General features: G+C 40.5%; 1 protein-coding gene across 1 annotated transcript in view; it reads right to left on the bottom strand.

Moving 5' to 3' along the window:
- Positions 1-18130, bottom strand: part of KIF5C (kinesin family member 5C) — a 162716-nt gene that overhangs the window by 68812 nt on the left and 75774 nt on the right. The window contains exons 5-7 of the mRNA XM_015423070.1: positions 14491-14539; positions 11385-11440; positions 7719-7806 (exon numbers count right to left, since the gene is read on the bottom strand). Coding sequence (XP_015278556.1) covers positions 7719-7806; positions 11385-11440; positions 14491-14539 — 193 coding nt within the window. The remainder of the gene's footprint in view (positions 1-7718; positions 7807-11384; positions 11441-14490; positions 14540-18130) is intronic.

Genomic DNA, 18130 nt, shown 5'->3' with positions numbered 1-18130 from the left:
TCCCTCCTTCTTTCCTTCTCTTTCTTTCTCTCCTTCCTTCCTTCCTTCCTTCCTTCCTTCCCTCCTTTCTGCACAGATCTGTGCATTCCCTCCCCCCAGCTAGCAATCCAAAACAGTCCAGTGGCACCTTTAAGGCCAAGATTTATTCAGGTACAAGCTCTCCCTCCTCTGTGAGGGCAGATCTGCACGTTCCCCCCCCCCAATAGCTAGCAATCCAAAACAGTCCAGTGGAACTTGAGCAGTGGGTGTTGTCTTCTAACACACTTCCGGTGATGTCACGGGGTGTGGCATATGCAAATAAATTATGCTAATCAGTTATGCTAATGAGCTCCTGCACCTCTTTTTCTACGAAATGACCCCTGGCTTTAACATAGATGGGTACAATGCCCATGGGAAGTCTAAAGCAAACTGTAGCTGTATGTCCTTTGCTGATCAAAATGACACAAAGGCAGAATTTATTCCAACTAGGTCAATCAATCTTTATTGCATTAGGGAAAAAAAGCCATTGCAACAACGCAGAACAAAATGGAAATGTAGAATAAGATAAAATTTGAAGACTAATAAAATAATAAAAACTTGGAGAATTTTACAGAAAGTGTTAAAATACAAAGTCATCATTAAAATATGTCTAATAACGAAAAGAAAGACTATACAGTCCAGGACAAATTAAAAATGACAGTAACCCAAAGTGGAGCAGTCATGGGTCAGACATACATTGGTCATCATACCCAATCATCTTTTTTATCCTTTATGATTGCAGCAGCAAATCTTGCCAGTTGGAAAGTAATGAATATTTCCCTATCTGCCAATAATATGACTAATTTCTCCTGATCTGACCTTCCTGGGAAGCGGGATATTATAGTCCACAAAAATGATGCTGTCTATAAAATATAGATGTTCTCAAAGTACCTACTAAACTTATATCAGTTTGAGCACTCTAGTCCAACAATCTTCATTTTATCAGTAGTTTGGCTGTAAAGAATCCCAGGGCCCTCAAATATTCTACTGTGAAGCCACGGTTAGCCACTAGTCTGCTCTTTAAACTGGTGTCCTGATAAAGGCCTTTTATATGCTCTAGCAGCTTCTTATTTATATTCACATTGCTTAGTTTTCTTCATAAATGGTATCTTGAGATGAAGTCAAATGTGGCTTTGAGATCAATAAATGCCACATATAGTTGCCTAGATGGTCCATTTGAATATTTATTTATAAGGTTAATTAACTAATTATTGTATGTCATTGTATGTAGTATAGACAGAAGAGCCTAGATTGTCTGGCAGCCTGACGTTCTAGCTCTTTTTGCATTACACGCCACTAGGTGGCGAGCTAAACTTATGTTTTGGACTGAGAGAGCTCTGAAAGAGCTGTGACTGACCCAAGGTCACCCAGCTGACTTCAAGTGGAGGAGTTCTCCAGATCAGAGTCCATCGCTCTTAACCACTAGACTATGCTGGCTCTCCATATTGATAACGTGTTGCAGTAGAAGGCAATGGTCCAGGGTGGAATGTCCCTACCTAAATCCAATTTACACTGGTACTAACAAGTTATTTTCAGTTACCCATGTCTCCAGCTTCAATAGGAGATGCCTTGCATAAAGCTTCCCTATTACATCCAGCAGGTTCATTGGTCTATAGTTAGCTGGATCGGTATGCTCCTCCTCCTTATAAATTGAGACCACAACAGAAGAGGTCCATTCCTGAGGGAACCTACCGGGCCTATCTATATGAGTAAATAGGGTGGCTAAAATAGGGTGGCTAAAACAGGGTGCCCACCAGTCCTGGAAAGCCTTAAGCAAATCAGGGGGAATAAAATTTTCACCTGGGGATTTATTACTCCTAATTATAGAAATTAGAGATTTTATTTCACTGACAGATAAAAGAGGCTACTCAGGTGAGTTAATTAATGGATTCATCAATGGGGCAGTTGACTACACTGTCCTCATAGATTTCATTGTTAAATAGTTCAGAAAAGTGTTCTTCCCAGCAGTCCTTGGACATATAGGAATCTAACTCATGGCATACCCTCCCTTCTGAAGTTGCAAATATGCACCAGAACTTCATCATGTATTTCTGAGTTAAAGCCAAGGCAAGCCCTTGCCAAGATTATCTTATTGAGGCAAGTTTTTTTCCTGTGAGTAGGTGTTTATATTTTTAATGGAGCTCAAAGAAAGATTTGGGTAAGCAGTTTGTTTCTTTTTGCCTGTGGACCTTAATCTTAGTTGGGTGTGTTTTTCTTGATCAGGAAAGGCCTCAAATATTCAATTAGCTTACCATACAATATCAGGGCCGTCTTTATGTCTTTTGCCACAATAAATTTTTCCCTGATCTCAAAAAGTGGCTCACTGTCCAGCACCTATAATTCTCATAACAAAACATCGAGAAATGGGGAGGGATATATATATTCACAACCAAAATAACCTGATCATTAAAAGGCAGAAGACAAGCCATTGCTAAGGATCTTAAGGGAGGAAGCAATGCTACAATACACTTCACTGATGTAGAAACCAAAAATGCCAGTCCCTCACTAAAGTGTCCTTTAGTAGTTGAGGGGTAGCATTGAGTGTGTGAGGAATCTACTTAATTTCAATTTTGATGTTAACCACATCTCTTGGATAAAAATTATATCATAATATAAACTGTAAGAATGTGGGGTCCTGAATTTTATCAGACCATCCAGTCACATTCCATGAGATACACTTTAGATAATGCTCACTCTGGGTCTCTTGTCAGTTTAGTTTCTCTATTTTGTCTACATTCTCTTTAGAATCCACTAAGATTGATCCATTTTTGTATATGGGCACTGAGGTCAAATTAGAGAGCTCTGTGGGGCCTACAGGATGAGGGCCCACTGTACCAATCTCATGGTCCTCTAAATAGTGATTAAAAAGCCCTTCTGCAGAAGGTCTAGCTTATTTGAGTATGGGCAGAAACATAATCTTTATAGAGGGCAGGTTGATTGTCACTAAGGGGCACATCTAGTACCTTAACAGGTTCTGCTGATCTCTGGGTGAGTAAAGGGATCTCTGGGTGAGCTACAATAACAGTGGGAGAAAGAGGTATAGAAACCTGGGTGTGGTCACTAATCTCCAAAAGTCTAATCCTCAACTGCTCAAGCCTTTCAGTAATAGACTTCTTCTCCACTTGTGGGAGAGCCCTGAAGGAGTTAATTAAATCTGTCTCAATAGCATATATAGGTGGGGAATCCCCTACCTTAGGCTCCAAATGGGTGGGAGGTTCATCCCAACTAATGAGGTTACCCTCAGAAGGGTTGACTGAGCCACTGGGCCCACTCTTGAACAAAGCTTCAGTTTTTGCCCTCAGAGGCCCTGATCTAAAAAGGGGGGAGCATAGCATGTTGTTAAAAACTCGGGAAGGAAAAATACCCCTGGAGATCAGAGACATTTTCCATCACATAATCAGTGTTGGAATAAATGGGCCATCGAACAATAACAGTAATCTTCTTGCCCTAAAGGAGCTGTTTAGGGTTTCAACTGACCTCAAGGCAACAAATGAGCTTTTGGTATTTAGATGGGCCTTTAAGAACTGTACTATGCCAAATTTGGAGTTCCAGAAAGGGGTCCTACTATCCAGTAAAACATTCAGACAAATCTGATGGGACTGTAACACCAATGGTTAATATTTAACACACCAAGAGCCTCTTTGTACTTGCTGTTCAGTAGAGAAAGACTGCTTTTAACTTAAGGAACCTTCATTGGGAACATTTGGCTGCACAATCTTAGAAGAATATATAGTAGACCAGAGAGAAGTGCTACTGGACATGTGATTGTACTGGAGGCTTCATTTGTATTTTTGTATTTCTCTTCCTTGCCCAGTGGCTATACTTTCAATTGATCTCTGGACTTTATTGCACATTGTGGATATGTATGATTGCCTATATTTGTATATATCAGCCTATATGTTCTATATGTATTAGACCTCTGAGGAAGGCCTGCCTAGGCCGAAACGCGTTAGGTCTACTTCATTAGCCCTTGTATGTTTTTATATATATGTTTGTTTATGAGGTATGACTGGGCCCTTCTTTGCTATTTTAATTTGTGTGTAATAAATACATGTATATTTTTGTATGATTTTTAGAATTAGCCCTCTTTGATCCTTAACTAACCTTTTTGGGTTCTGAATTCTAAGTTTTAGGTTCAGGTTTTTTTCCCTTTTCCCTTTCTGTCCAACTTAAGTGAGGACAGAGTTCAACTGGCTGAATATAGGGCTCACTGCCCTAGCTGTCAGGCAAGAAAGTTCAGAGGCCACATCAGCACCCTCCTTCCCCACCCCATGAAAACCTGTGGAAGGCCCTCCTGAGGCTGGCCTACTCTCTTGCCCCAGTGCAGTGGCATCAGAAACAGTTATTATCCAAAGGTGTCTCTGTTTCAGGGGCTACATCCAGTACAGAAAACACTGGGAACACTGAACTCAGGAGAATCAGGCAGAATTAGGAAATCATCAGTTCTACTTTGTTCGGAATTCCAGGTGGGCACAGACTCAGTCCATTCTCTTGGTCTCTTATGTGCTCCTATGGCTCCTCCTCCCAGTAAAAGAGAAAGTCAAGAATAGTTCAAGCCAAGCTGGGCACAGGTGTATCAGTTTAGTATCGTTCAAGGAGTTAACTCTTGAAGAAAACAAAAATATTCAGTCACTCTCAAGATCTTTACAAAAAAAAATTTGGCTCCAAATTCCTCTGGCTGTCTTCAAAAATCCACAGTGCAGTGCTCCAAATAGCTTCAAGCAGTAGATGACTCCGCAGGGGCAGATGACTCAGTATTCTTTGCTAATCTACATGCAGAAGGGTCTACCTGAGAGATGGCTAGCGGCTGGTGCAAAACCTCTGTCGTAGCTAGATATACCCAGAGGAGTGAAAGTCCTCTGGACTGCGCCAGATATCCAAATCCAGAGCTCAGGGAGAATTAAAAGGGGAGTTGGGGTGGACCAAACAACTCCAAAACAAATACAGGTTTTCTTTTCTCCTTTTCACCCTGTTGTTGAGAAAGAGTCTGATATTTTCTGTTTATGGATTTATATCTGCTGACACACACACTATATGAACTGTGCACACACATGTATACCCATAGGCATGGAGAAAGCTGCTTGCATTACCTATTGTGAGAGATTTCACATAGAGAACACTTGCCTGCATTTTATGTTAATGAGGTTTGCACACACATTCAGCTCAGAGCCTTATGGGAAAGAGAAGTGTAATGTATTCAATAGATGTGAGCGACTTAACAAGAAGCACATTTTAGCCATTGTTAGCAGAAACGACAACTAAGGAGAAGAAATCCCCCATTGCTGAAGGACTCGATGTCACACAGTACTTGGATCTGATCTGCATTTGAATTGCCATTTCCTGGTGGAGGTGCCTGGAGTACTTGGGAAAGCTGGTATCGATCTGCATGTCAAGGAAGGTCCAGGAATCCAAGACTTCACACCTGACCAGATGGCTTTCCATGAGTTAGAGTTTAGAGTTTCAAATATTGTCCACACCCCTAAGGTGCTGCCCCTTACTACACACACCAATGAGATATAGGGATGGGACAAACTAAAGATAGGATCTCAGCTTGGCAAGGTTGCCACCCACCCGAAGATTTGACTATAAAAAGTAAAGACCATGCGTTAGGTCTTTGCTAGCCATATCCCCCTTCAACATCCTCTGTCTGCTTTTATCCTCTAAAATCCAGCCTCCTATCAAACAATCCTTTGTCTACTTTAGATCTCTTGGACTGCAGCCAAAGAGGTCCATGCCCTGCTAGCTGGTTCTGGCAGAGTGTGATCTAGTTAATACGCCTAGGTACTATTTTCTCCCCCTGTTCTCCATTGCAACAGACAAGACTTCAGGAAAGATAAGTATGAACGTAAACCTGCCTACCTCCTAAGTAAAAGGGAGACTAATTTTGCTATTTCTGTAACTCTAAAGGAACTTGATTGTGTGAGAGTGTGATTCTGTTTTGTGTGTATGTGATTTTGATATTGTTCAGTAAAAAGACAATTTGTTTTGGAAAATACCAGTCTCGTCTCTTTCACTGGGACCTACCTGGGGTAGATTTGGACCTCCGTAAACTTTGGCAAGAACTCACGTTAAATTTAGTTGCCATCTGCTGTACATAAAGCAGTTTGGCTAACACTGTCTCAGCTTCCAACAATCACATAAGTGTGCTAACAACTCTAGCATTCCCAGTGTGGCAGGAACCAGAGGAGAAATGGCAGAAAAACAGATGAAGGGCAAAGATTCCACCGACAGCACCCAAAAAATAAATCATAGCAACGCTATGCTCAGAGCATATGCCCAGAGACTAGCATAATAAATTTTATCATTGTTCTCTGAGTCAATGCACTGTTTCTCACTTGCCTACAAATTCCAGTCTGTGAAGATACATATTCACCTATGAGTGGGAGGCCGAGTCAGAAAACCTCTGGATCTTTACAAATTAGGAAATACTATAATTCTCTCCTGGAAGGCTTCAAGCCAGCTGCACTTTATCAAAATTGGTGGTCAGAATAAAATAAATCTCTTAAAACCACAATATAGGCAGGAGTGTCACGCCAGTGTGTCTCCTTAGGACACCATCTTGCCCCTTCCCTGGCAGATGAAGATGACATGGGGACAGAATTTATTCCAATTAGGTAGAAAAGTGAAAACCCAAGCCCTGATGGTTGGGGGCTTAAATTTTAAAAGGTACTTTAGAAGAAAGATGGTGAGGACCTCGTGACAATCATTCTATCCAAGGCTTATATAACAATCCACATATGCTTCACCAGACACTTTAAATCATGTCATATAAAGGCTGTGTCATCCCAGGCCAACAACATTCTGGAGTAACCAAGACACAAAAGCTCTGCTACAGCCAAACAAAAAGATGGACATATTTTTATAGAAAAATGTCATGACAGGCAATGCTTTACAACACTCATGGAAGTGCTAAGAAATGTGTTTTATTCTTTCTTTGCCTTCTAGTTCACATGAGAAACTATGACATATCTTTAAATACTTCATTTTGGCAGTATTCTACATTCAGTCATTCTAGCGCTTCTGGTGAATGGAAAAAATTGTAAATATTAAACATTTTGAACTTGTGACACATCCATGTATAGGTCGACATGCACAGAAGGGGAGTGGATGCAAGCATGTTAGCCCTACCCCAACCACTTAGGACTGAATGCACAAGACCCATCCCTACCTACACATGTTCATAGCACATGGCTACAGCGTCTACACAGGAACCTGTTGTGGCCAGATACAAGGAATGCAGATAGACTGGGGGGGCAGGGGCGGTGTTCTTGCTCTCAACTTTCCTCTACACCTATTGGCCTTGTATGTATGTATCTCATATGTACAGGGATAAAGCAAAAATTCAGTGGAATTTAATTTTTTAAAAAATCTAATCCCTTCACCAAAAGAGGTGAATAACACTCATAATATTTTGGTTCAAAATTTTATTACTAAGAGACCAAAAAAAGTACACATTTAGTTTTAAAAAGTTAATCCAATGCCTTTGAAAGCATACATACAATAATCTAGGCTGCATTAGAAACTATAAGTCAACTAGGCAAGGAAATGTCAGCTGACAAAGAAGCCATATGAGCCAGCTGTACCTTTACAGCCTTATGCTAGGCAGTTTTACAACATTAACTGCTACTTTAACCCTTCAGTATTCGCAACAACAGAGTTAGAACCTAAATACTGGTCTGGCAGAGTATGGAAATGCTTACTTGTAACAGCTACATGTCGGTTTGTTTTCCCCTCATCAATGACATCCATAACCTCTTCTGGACTAGAGACAAATCTCTCTGTACAACCCTAAAAATATGAAATTAAATGTTTGTCAAAACAGGGAAATATGGAAAGGGCAAAATAAAGAAATCCTGACACAAATTGCTAAAATGATTACATCAAAGACCAAAGCCAAGGTTCAGGTCTCAAACTTATTTTCGATGCAACTGTAGATCAACAAACTATGTATATTTATTCAAGGAGCAGTTTCTGCAGTGATATTTCTTAGAAAAGCTTCACAAAGATGTAAAACCAGTCATATGGTATACCTGATTCATTGGCTATAGGCAACTCACCTGCATGACCAAGACAGACATAAGCTGCATCCACCCAGACGTGGATGTTGTACAATCACTGTGCTGTAACAAATATTCATAACTGGATTTTCCCATATGAACAAAACAATCCAGTTGCAATTATTGCTATAGTAAAGGTAAAGGTAAAGGTTCCCTTGCTCGAAAGCCAGTCGAATCCGACTCTAGGGTTGCGGTGCTCATCTCCGTTTCAAAGCCGAAGAGCCAGCGCTGTCCGAAGACGTTTCCGTGGTCATGTGGCCGGCATGACTAATCACCAAGGCGCACGGAACGCTGTTACCTTCCCACCGAAGTGGTCCCTATTTATCTACTTGCAATTTCTTGCTTTCGAACTGCTAGGTTGGCAGGAGCTGGAACTAGAGACAGGAGCTCACCCTGTCTTGCGACAACTCAGGTCTTGAACCGCTGAACTACTGACCTTCCACAGCCTGCAGTTCAGCGTCTTAACCACTTGAGCCACCGCAGCTCCATTGCTATAGTACCATTGTATAATATCCAACTCTGTGGGAATGCAACCTTGGACAGATTGTTGGCTGTGGAGAAATATGTTGCAATTTGGAAATTTGGACTGTAAAAAACCTTCACCTTTAGTTTTAAACAATTTTCTCTCTCTCTCTCTCTCTCTCTTTCTTAACAGAGATCAGGTAAAAGGGGGGAACTCAATTGATCTCCAGATTCATGCAGCAATGCTTTAGAAAAGATTATGGCTTCTCTGGCTGGAGACAATGAAATGGTCACTTCACACCTCCAGCTAGAAGATGACAACTAGAGGAAGACAAAGACTTGGGAGTTTTAAGAGGCTACAGTGTATCTCCCTGGAGATTTCAGAAAAGGCTTCTTTGACTCATGGGGGGGAGACAGATAATAAAACTCATTGGTATGGGGGACATCACCTTTTGGCTGATTCCCTCTAGGAAGAAGGAACGCTCACACCTGGTCTCCTGCTGAAAGCCACCATTACCATGTGGAAAGCCTGAATAAAGGCTCCAAGATAATGGAAAGCTTTTAGAACACTGTAACATCTAAGGTAAAGAGCCAGCCTTAGAATAAGATCAGCTAAGGCATGTACAGAGTGAAGGACAGAGGAACTGCTTGTTTATATTTTTCTTTTGGATTCCTTGCTCAGTCTGTTGCTTTGCTGTGAGTATGCACATGGACATTTCATTTTTAATAAATGCTTTATAATTTTTAATGCTGGCAGTTGCCATCTGTACCACATAGACCTCTACCATTCAAACACTTTATTTAAAGAGGACAAATTTCCCGACTGACTACTTCAGAAAAGTGATCACTGTGACAAATCTCATTTTAAATAGCCCTACTATTTAAGCTGTGATACTTGCTACTAACTAGGAATGTTCCTAACCTTCCAACCCCAAAATAGAAATGGTAGTCAAAATTACTTGTAAGTTTACCTACATAAATTCCCTTCCCATGAACAAAAATCTGCACCAAACTTCTGGTTTTGGCAATCAAATGGCAGACGCATCTCTTGGGAGCTCCTGAGGATGCGATCCGTGAGCCGGCAGATGAGAGGGGGTGCGCGCCCCCCGGAGCCTTTGCAAAGGGCTCCTAGCCATGGGGTGCTGATGATCGCCTCTCCCCTGGTATAGAGCCGGTGGATTGAAGTGTTCCAATGCCCCAACGGTCTCGCCACTGTGTTCCAGTACTGGACAAGCGAGTGGAGCTTGAGCATTTTACATGTTTGATGGCGAGATCTACATGATCTACATTGAAAGTGAGTTTGGTTGAAATGAGAAACAGAGAAATGGCTGAAAGTCTCCCCTAAAGTAATTGAGGGGGGGCAACAACCCCCCCACTGAAATAAAAACCGACTTGAAGCATGCCTTTTAAAGGGGGGCAGAACTGAAAGCAAAATGGGACTATACTAAGGAACTTACAAGAAAATTACAGGTGATTTGCAGACTTTAGAGACTTTTGGCAAACTTTGCTAAAGGTAAACAGTTTCAAAGATGTCACTGAAGAAGATGCAGAAAGATAAGCAAATGAAACCTAAGCTTCCTTCAGGAAGTGCTAGCCCAGTGAGTGCGGGAAACAACCATAGACTTCTCTAAGATGCTAACAGAAGCATTGCGACCCCTGCTGGAGCAAATTAAGACACTCAGTCAAAATTTTGCTGCACAGCAACAGCAACTGGATGAGATTTCAAAAAAAAAACCCAGAGCAAACAGCTGAGAATCTGAAAGAAGTGGATGCCAACACCAAAAAGCTTAAAAAGCAAATGCAGGATATGGAAAAGAAGAGAAACTCTGATAAAGCCCAGCTTTTATAGCTTCAAATGGAAAAGGCAAGCTTTATACTGAGATTTCAGGGAGTTCCAGAGACTAAAGGGAAGAATCTTAAACAGATTTTGAGTGATGCTTTGGGGGCAGTGACAGATTTTGAGTGATGCTTTGGGACCAGTGACAGATTTTAAAGCAGATTTTCTTCAAGGCAAAATGGATGTGATCTATAGGTCAGAATATATAAAGAAAAATAATCTGCCCGGCGAGGTGGTGGTGAGATTCTCCAGAAGACAAGTGAGGGATCAGATATTAAAAGTAACAAATCGAACTACCCTTAAAATTGATGGCAAGGAGATAAGAGTTTTGAAAGACATTCCATTTGAAATAAGGGAAAAAAGGTAAAAATAAAGACTTGGCTTTGTTTCTACAAAAGAACAACATATCCTACAAATGAATTATACCCGAAGGCATACTCTTCAAATTTAAAGATAAGAGGGGGGAAATTGACTCTGTTATGAAAGCAAGAGAGTTTCTGCAGCAACAATTGGATCCAACAGGAGGATGAGAAGAGCAACAAGGGGAGTGATGATGAAGCACTTACTGAAGAAGATTCAGATTCGGTATGTGGGGCAGCTGCCTCCAAGCAAGGATATCAATTGAGGGAAAGAAGAGGCAAATGAGATGCTAATTTTCTCTGAAGTTAGACTTTTGATTCTTATTCATTTAACCGTTCTTGTGCATGGTTCTTTACTAAATCAGAATATCTGGACTTGAATTATTTAAGCCATGTTAACGATCACCTACAATGTAACAAATTACTCTTTTATTTTATTCAAAGCTATTTTGGGTAGTGAACGGTGGGTTTATCTTTACTTTCTCCCATAGTTTATAGTTTCCCCTTCCCTATATTTCTTGTACGTTTTAGAAAATAATTTTTTTAAAACAAAAATAAAAACCTGCACCTAAGTAGAGTACACAAATATGAAAGCATAAAATAGCATCAACTGTCATTACAATGAATCTTCATTTGAAGAAATGGTTTTACCTTTACGTAAGGAACTCTGTTCTTATCTTCATGTACTGCAAGGTTTGTCTTTGAAACTGAAAGGTATACAAGCAGCAACTGATAAATATAGTATACAAATTAGTATACAAATTTGGGGAATGGCAAGGTTAATCTGAATATACTATAAACATAATCAGATTCTTCAATGGCTGAATTAGTAATTAATTTAAGATACCATAAAGGTAAGCTACATAGCGTCACTGACCTTATAAACTGATCAAAGTTATTCACCTAATACCACCCCATTTTTCTATTTAAGGAAGAAAGGAAGGACTTAACTAGGCTCCAGAAAGCAGCACTCAAACATTCTAGTGGACACGGTAAAATAAATGGCATGCACCACACACACAAACACACACACACTGGCCATCTCTCCATTTAAAATGTCCATGGTGATTCACATTTAAAAAAACAACAACCCACAACATTAATAAAAACAGCAATTATAAACAAGTTCAAGCTGCAAAACAACCACAGCTTGGTATACATTTAAATCTTAAACCAGTTTGATATTGACTCGATACACAATTCAAGGGGCAACAATTTCACTAGAATTAGGCATTAAACTGAAATGTATTCTAAGTACTTCAAATATTCCAGTTTATTATTACTTGAAGAACAAGTCACCAACTTTTAGTGCATAGGGACATAAAATTTCACCAATTTTTTTTGTTGTTGTTGTTAAGGAAATTATATGAAAATACTCTCCACAATGAAAACTGTAATATGGCATGAAGGATGGAGGGGGCAGCAACAATGGGAGTAATTAGGAAGAGATGGAAAAGAAAAGGGGGGAAATCCTAAAATTCCTGGAAGCCCAAGCAAATGGTTGGGAGAAGAGAATCTGCGTCTTAGTCCCTAACCTTCTCTACAGTCTAGGGCAGGGGTCTCAAACATACCACCTGTGGGCCAGATCCATCCCCTGCAGGGCTCCTATCCGGCCCGTGAGCAACTGGCTCCCTCCTGTTTCCTTCTCTGGGGCTGCTGCTGCATTGCAGCTCACTTTTGCCCAGCTCCCTCTGCTGCTTCCTGCTTCCTTCCAAGCCTCCTTCCTGCTTCCTTCCAAGCCAAGCCTCCCTTCCCTCCACTGGCTGAGGGCTCCTCCTTTGCGAGGAAGGGGAGGGGAGCAAAAAGTGAGAGGCAGCCTCACCCAGGAGAGGGAGCAAAGTCTGAGTCCCATGGCTCCTTTAACACCAGCAACGTTTTATTATTATTTAACCTTCAACGTATTTAACCTTCAACGTATAAGCTTTCCTACACTTCTTCTTCAGAGGGAGGGAGGGAGGATGGGTGGGTAGATGGATTCTTTTTACAAGCACAATGCTCAGCTGTTTTCTTTGAGACTTGATATCTCTGTCTCAGTCTCTCAGTCTCTCACTCTCTCTCACACACATACACACACACATAAACATGCACACGTGTATGTGTATTAAAAGGAAAGGACATGTTTGGATAAGGGGAAAGGAGAATTAAAAGGAAATATTTTGGCTTATTTTTTGTTCAGATTAGATTTCTCTGTGCCTATCTGGGATTTTCTTTCAAAAAGACCCTGATAAGGATTTAGTACACTTGGATTGGTTTCTATTGTTTAATAATCCAATTCTATTGGATTCCACTGTTTAAAATAATGGAAGCAGAGGTTCATCAGTGGCTATTAGCCACAAGGTATAGATAGGAACTCACAGACTGGGGCAGGTGATGCACTGTATTCTTGGCGCTTGAGGGGGAGGGGACAGTGGGAGGGCTTCTAGTGTCCTGGCCCCACTGATGGACCTCCTGATGGCACCTGGTATTTTTGGCCACTGTGTGACAGAAAGTTGGCCTAGATGGGCCATTGGCCTGATCCAACATTGGCTTCTCTTATGTTCTTATGTTCTTAAGTAGATGGCTAAGTATTTAAAAATACCTTTATGGTTCCATATGTTCCAGGTCTACATGCCTCCCTTTCTCCCCTCCCACCTTGCTGGCTGCCTTTCTTCATTTCCCCTTTGCTTTCATCACTAGCACTTGAGCAGATTTTACTCAGTCCAAAATCAACACATTATTTCAATTAGAGAAATACCCCTCTCTAGTTTAAACAGATGAAAGGGGGGGGAAGAAAAAAGAAAAAGAAAGAAAAGAAAAAAGAAACCTAATAGTACAGCTTGCAAGCTTTATTGCAAGGAGCAGAGTCCAAAAGCACTTAACAAAATTTGTGTCAGAGCGTGAACTTTTGTGAGTCATTGCTCACTTCTTCAGATACAACTAAAGTGTGAGTCCATTGGTCCTTAAATCTTGGAGAGTGGAGTGATTTCAGATGCCAAACGACAATAGCAGGCATTGGTAATGACACAGGAAACTTAGATCTCAATTCAGTCCTGGAGGATACACTGAGCTTCATTATCAGTTGCAATTCAGCAGTCTTTCTTTCTTTCTAATCTCCCTTTAAAATTCCTTTGTAAGAGAACTGCTACTCTTAGGTCAGCAACGTCCTGGGATGTTAAATGTTTCCCCACAGGTTTTTGAATGTTGTGGTTTCTAATGTCAGACTTATGTCCATTTATTCTTTGCATCCTCCTGGACTGAATCCTCCTGGACCTAGGTTGAGGAGACCTAGGTTTCCTGTCTCATTAGCAATTTTTGTACCTCCATGCTTACTATCCCTCTGCATATCACACCTGATCTAATCAAGCCTGCTATTGCCATTCAGCATCTGAAATCACCTTTATAAAGTTTCTATCTCCGGTACCTCATGTTTTATGGTATGCATGGCCCAGCCCAAGAAAGTGACATTTATATTAGATCCGGCCCTCGTAACAAATGAGTTTGACACCTCTGGTCTAGCGCTTCTGCAAACTGCACATCTCCCCTTCACCTCTTCATTCTCCTGATACAGAAAAAATGTAAACAAAGTCTACATTTCTGGAAATTAATTAGAATCCCTGTGTATCTCAAAAAGTGACAAATATATACCAGCCTGCCTCAGGTTCTAGAGTTTTATAGTCCATTTAGATATTAAATATAGGATGTTGTTTCATGATACAAACTGAAAAATAAAGATAAGCTTCTGAAACACAATTACAACAAAAGATCGTCATTTACTTACCATCAAGCAAGTCCCGTATTTTGTCCAAATAAATCTCAAAGTAGGAGACCTAAATGAATAAATCAAAGTTTAACACAGATTTACAAAGGCTTGTAAAATACTAACAAACAGAAGTTCTTTTTAAGGGAAACAAGATCAAACCTCCAACTAAAATGTTTTCTGCACATATTATATTATATTATATTATATTATATTATATTATATTTATTATATTATATTATATTATATTATATTATATTATAATATATTAGCATATCAGCACAAGTTGGGGGCCATAAAGAATGGGGGGTGCTTGGGAATTATATTTTATCCTGTTGTTAGTATCTTATTGACAGTCATATTTCGCTGTACACCTGGGACACTTCCTGAGAATGCAAAACTTCTTTCTTGTCTCTGGGTGAACTCCTTTGCTGCTTTCATAATTCACACAAGCTAGGCAATTTATTATTAGATAATAAGACTCAGAGAGTTAGCTGAACAAGCTTGATGGGCTTTTGTTCATGAAATGGGTGACTCCAATTTCCTCCCTCCAGGGGCACACATGAACCACATTGCAGGGTAATCCCAGTAGGTGTCCTGATCCTCGGGGAGTTGCTTCTCAGAGGACACAGCTGGAAGAAGGCAAAAAAAAAAAAAGGTCAGACCACTACAAAAGCAACTTCATTTGTACTTGGTATTTCTAAATAGTTGAAGGTAAACAGATTCTATTTCTTTCAGTGGAAACTGCTTCTTAATGCTCATGACCCCAGAAGTGTGTGTTATAACTTAGAGGCATTACAAACCTTTATAGGCAAGTACTGGTGGGAATCAACTCTAGGAAGTGCTTTTCTTTTTCCAGCATTCCTTATTGTTTCAGTCTGTCCCTTCTCCTTTGTCAGGTATTTGCCCTTTTTCTTTGTAAAAGTAAATAATCTCAAGCAGAAGCAAGGTGTCTTTGAGTGTTAAGTACCATCAAGTGGCTTCCAACTTATAACAACCCTATGAATTAACGTCCTCCACAATGTCCTATGGTTAACAGCCATTCTCAGGTCTTGCAAACTGAATGCTGTGGCTTCTTTTATTGAGTCAATCCGTCTCACGTTGGGTCTTCATCTTTTCCTTCTACCTTCAACTTTTCCTAGAATTGTTTCTTTTCCGGTGACTTGTCTTCTCATCATGTGACCAAAGTACAATAGCTTCATTTTCACCATTTTAGCTTCCAGGGAGAGGTCAGGCTTGATTTGGTCTAGAACCCACTTATTTGTCTCTTTGGCAGTCTGTAAAACTCTCCTCCAACACATTTCAAAGGAATCTACTTTCTTCCTGTCAGCTTTCTTCATTGTCCCAACTTTCACACCCATACATAGTAATGGGGAATACTACGGCATGAATTAACATGATCTTGGTTGCCAGCAGCACCTCCTTACACTTAAGGATCTCTTATAGCCCCTTCATGGCTGCCCTCCCCAGTTTCAATCTCCTGATTTCCTGGGTGTGGTCTCCCTTTTGGATGATGATGGATGGAGCCAAGGAATAGAAAATCTTGAACAATTCCAATTTCTTCATCAACCTTTAAATTGTATAATTCCCCGGTAGTCCTTACTTTTACCTTCTTGATATTCAGCTGTAATCCTGCTTTGGCACCTTCTGCTTTAACCTGCATCAGAAGTTGTTTCATGTCTTCATGGTTTTCTGCCAATAATGTGGAGTTATCTGCATATCTCAAATTCTTAATAATCCTTCCACCAATTTTCACTCCACCTTCATCTAAATCTAATCCAGTTTTTCATATGAGATGCTCTGCATACAGATTGAAGAGACAAGGAGATAAAATGCATCCTCGTCTGACGTCTTTGACAATTGGAAACCATTCTGTTTCTCCATATTCTGTCCTAACAGTGGCCTCTTGTCTGGAGTATAGATTGCACATCAAAACAATCAGATGCTGTGGCATACCCATTTCCTTTAAAGCCAACCATAGCTTTACATGATCCACACAGCTGTAATCTATGAAATACAAGCTGATTTTCTTCTGAAATTCTCTTGTATGCTCCAGTAAAAGGTAAAGGTAAAGGTTCCCTTGCTCGAAAGCCAGTTGAGTCCGACTCTAGGGTTGCGGTGCTCATCTCCGTTTCAAAGCCAAAGAGCCAGCGCTGTCCGAAGACGTTTCCGTGGTCATGTAGCCGGCATGACTAAACACCGAGGCGTATGGAACGCTGTTACCTTCCCACCGAAGTGGTACCTATTTATCTACTTGCAATTTCTTGCTTTCGAACTGCTAGGTTGGCAGGAGCTGGAACTAGAGACGGGAGCTCACTCCGTCATGCGGCAACTCGGGTCTTGAACTGCTTAACTAGTGACCTTCCACAGCCTGCAGTTCAGCGTCTTAACCACTTGAGCCACCACAGCTCCTTATGCTCCAGTAACCAACATAAATTTTCAACATGATCTCTATTGCCTCTTCCTTTTCTGAATCCAGCCTGAACATTTGGCATTTCTCATTCCATATATGGCAACAGTCTTTGTTCTAAGATTCTGTGCATCACTTAACTTACATGGGAAATTAATGTGATGGTCTGATAGTTGCTGCAGTCTTTGACGACTCCTTTTTTCGGAACTGGGATGTAAATTGAGCATTTCCAGTCTGTGAACCATTGTTTTCTTTTCCATATTTGCTGACACAATCTTGTTAAGATTTTGATGGACTCAGTTACTGTGGCTTGGAATAACTCTATTGATATCCCATCTACTCATGGTGACTTGTTTCTCTCAATTGCTCTCAGTGCAGCTTTCACATCACTTTTTAAAACTGTAGGTTCTTCTTCAAGATGCTTCTTGGAAGGAAGCAAGGTAGGCAGTAGGCAAACTAGCACTTCCCAATTCTATGTTCTTTGATAATAAGGTAGAGCCAAAGATTTATTATTAGAGTACAAACCAATTTAAGAGATCAGACAGTTAGTAGCTTTTTTTTTTTATCCACTCACAAATTCCGGGAGTTCTTTCCTGTTTCCAGCATTGAGCATATGTCATTCTAGCAGTTGTAATCATATACCACATCAATGTCCGTTTTGCAATGTTGACTTCTTCCAGCTATTCATAAATTCCATTTTAAGAGACTATACATTTCCATTAAATTCAGATTTCATTTTAAACAGAATTTTAAAAAACGTAATTGCAATCTACCTTTTTCTGTAAGACCATATGCCCCATCCAAGGCAAGGCAAGATCTAGTAGACAGGTACTTCCCTAGGCATAGGGTGACTGCTTAAGTGGGTGGCGTACAAGAAAGATTTTTGATGAATTGTGGTTCAAACACACCACCACCACCCAAAACACACAGTTCTTGAAGAGAAGATACTGCTGGTATCCATACCTACTGACTTGGCTATTAGCAGTGACAACTAGCATTCAGGTTCATGGGAGGGTTCAGAGTATAGAAATGAGGGTAGAAATACTGATGTAACACATGCCCTTTATTTTCTATCTTAGCTTGAGAACTACATCAGACTTTGCCTGATTTTCCTGCTTGGTAGAGCAAGCCTTACTAGAAAAAAGTAGGAGGAGAAGAGACAATATGCTGGGTGAGTTGGTCCAGACTGGAAGTGCATGCTGTATACCTGAAAGTGCAAAGGCACTGCTGTACACTAATGATGCTACAACT

Source organism: Gekko japonicus, unplaced genomic scaffold (genome assembly GCF_001447785.1).
Source record: "Gekko japonicus isolate JY-2015 unplaced genomic scaffold, Gekko_japonicus_V1.1 scaffold334, whole genome shotgun sequence".
NCBI lineage: Eukaryota > Metazoa > Chordata > Lepidosauria > Squamata > Gekkonidae > Gekko > Gekko japonicus.
Note: the sequence above shows the minus strand (reverse complement) of the source record. Positions and strands in the feature narration are given on the sequence as shown.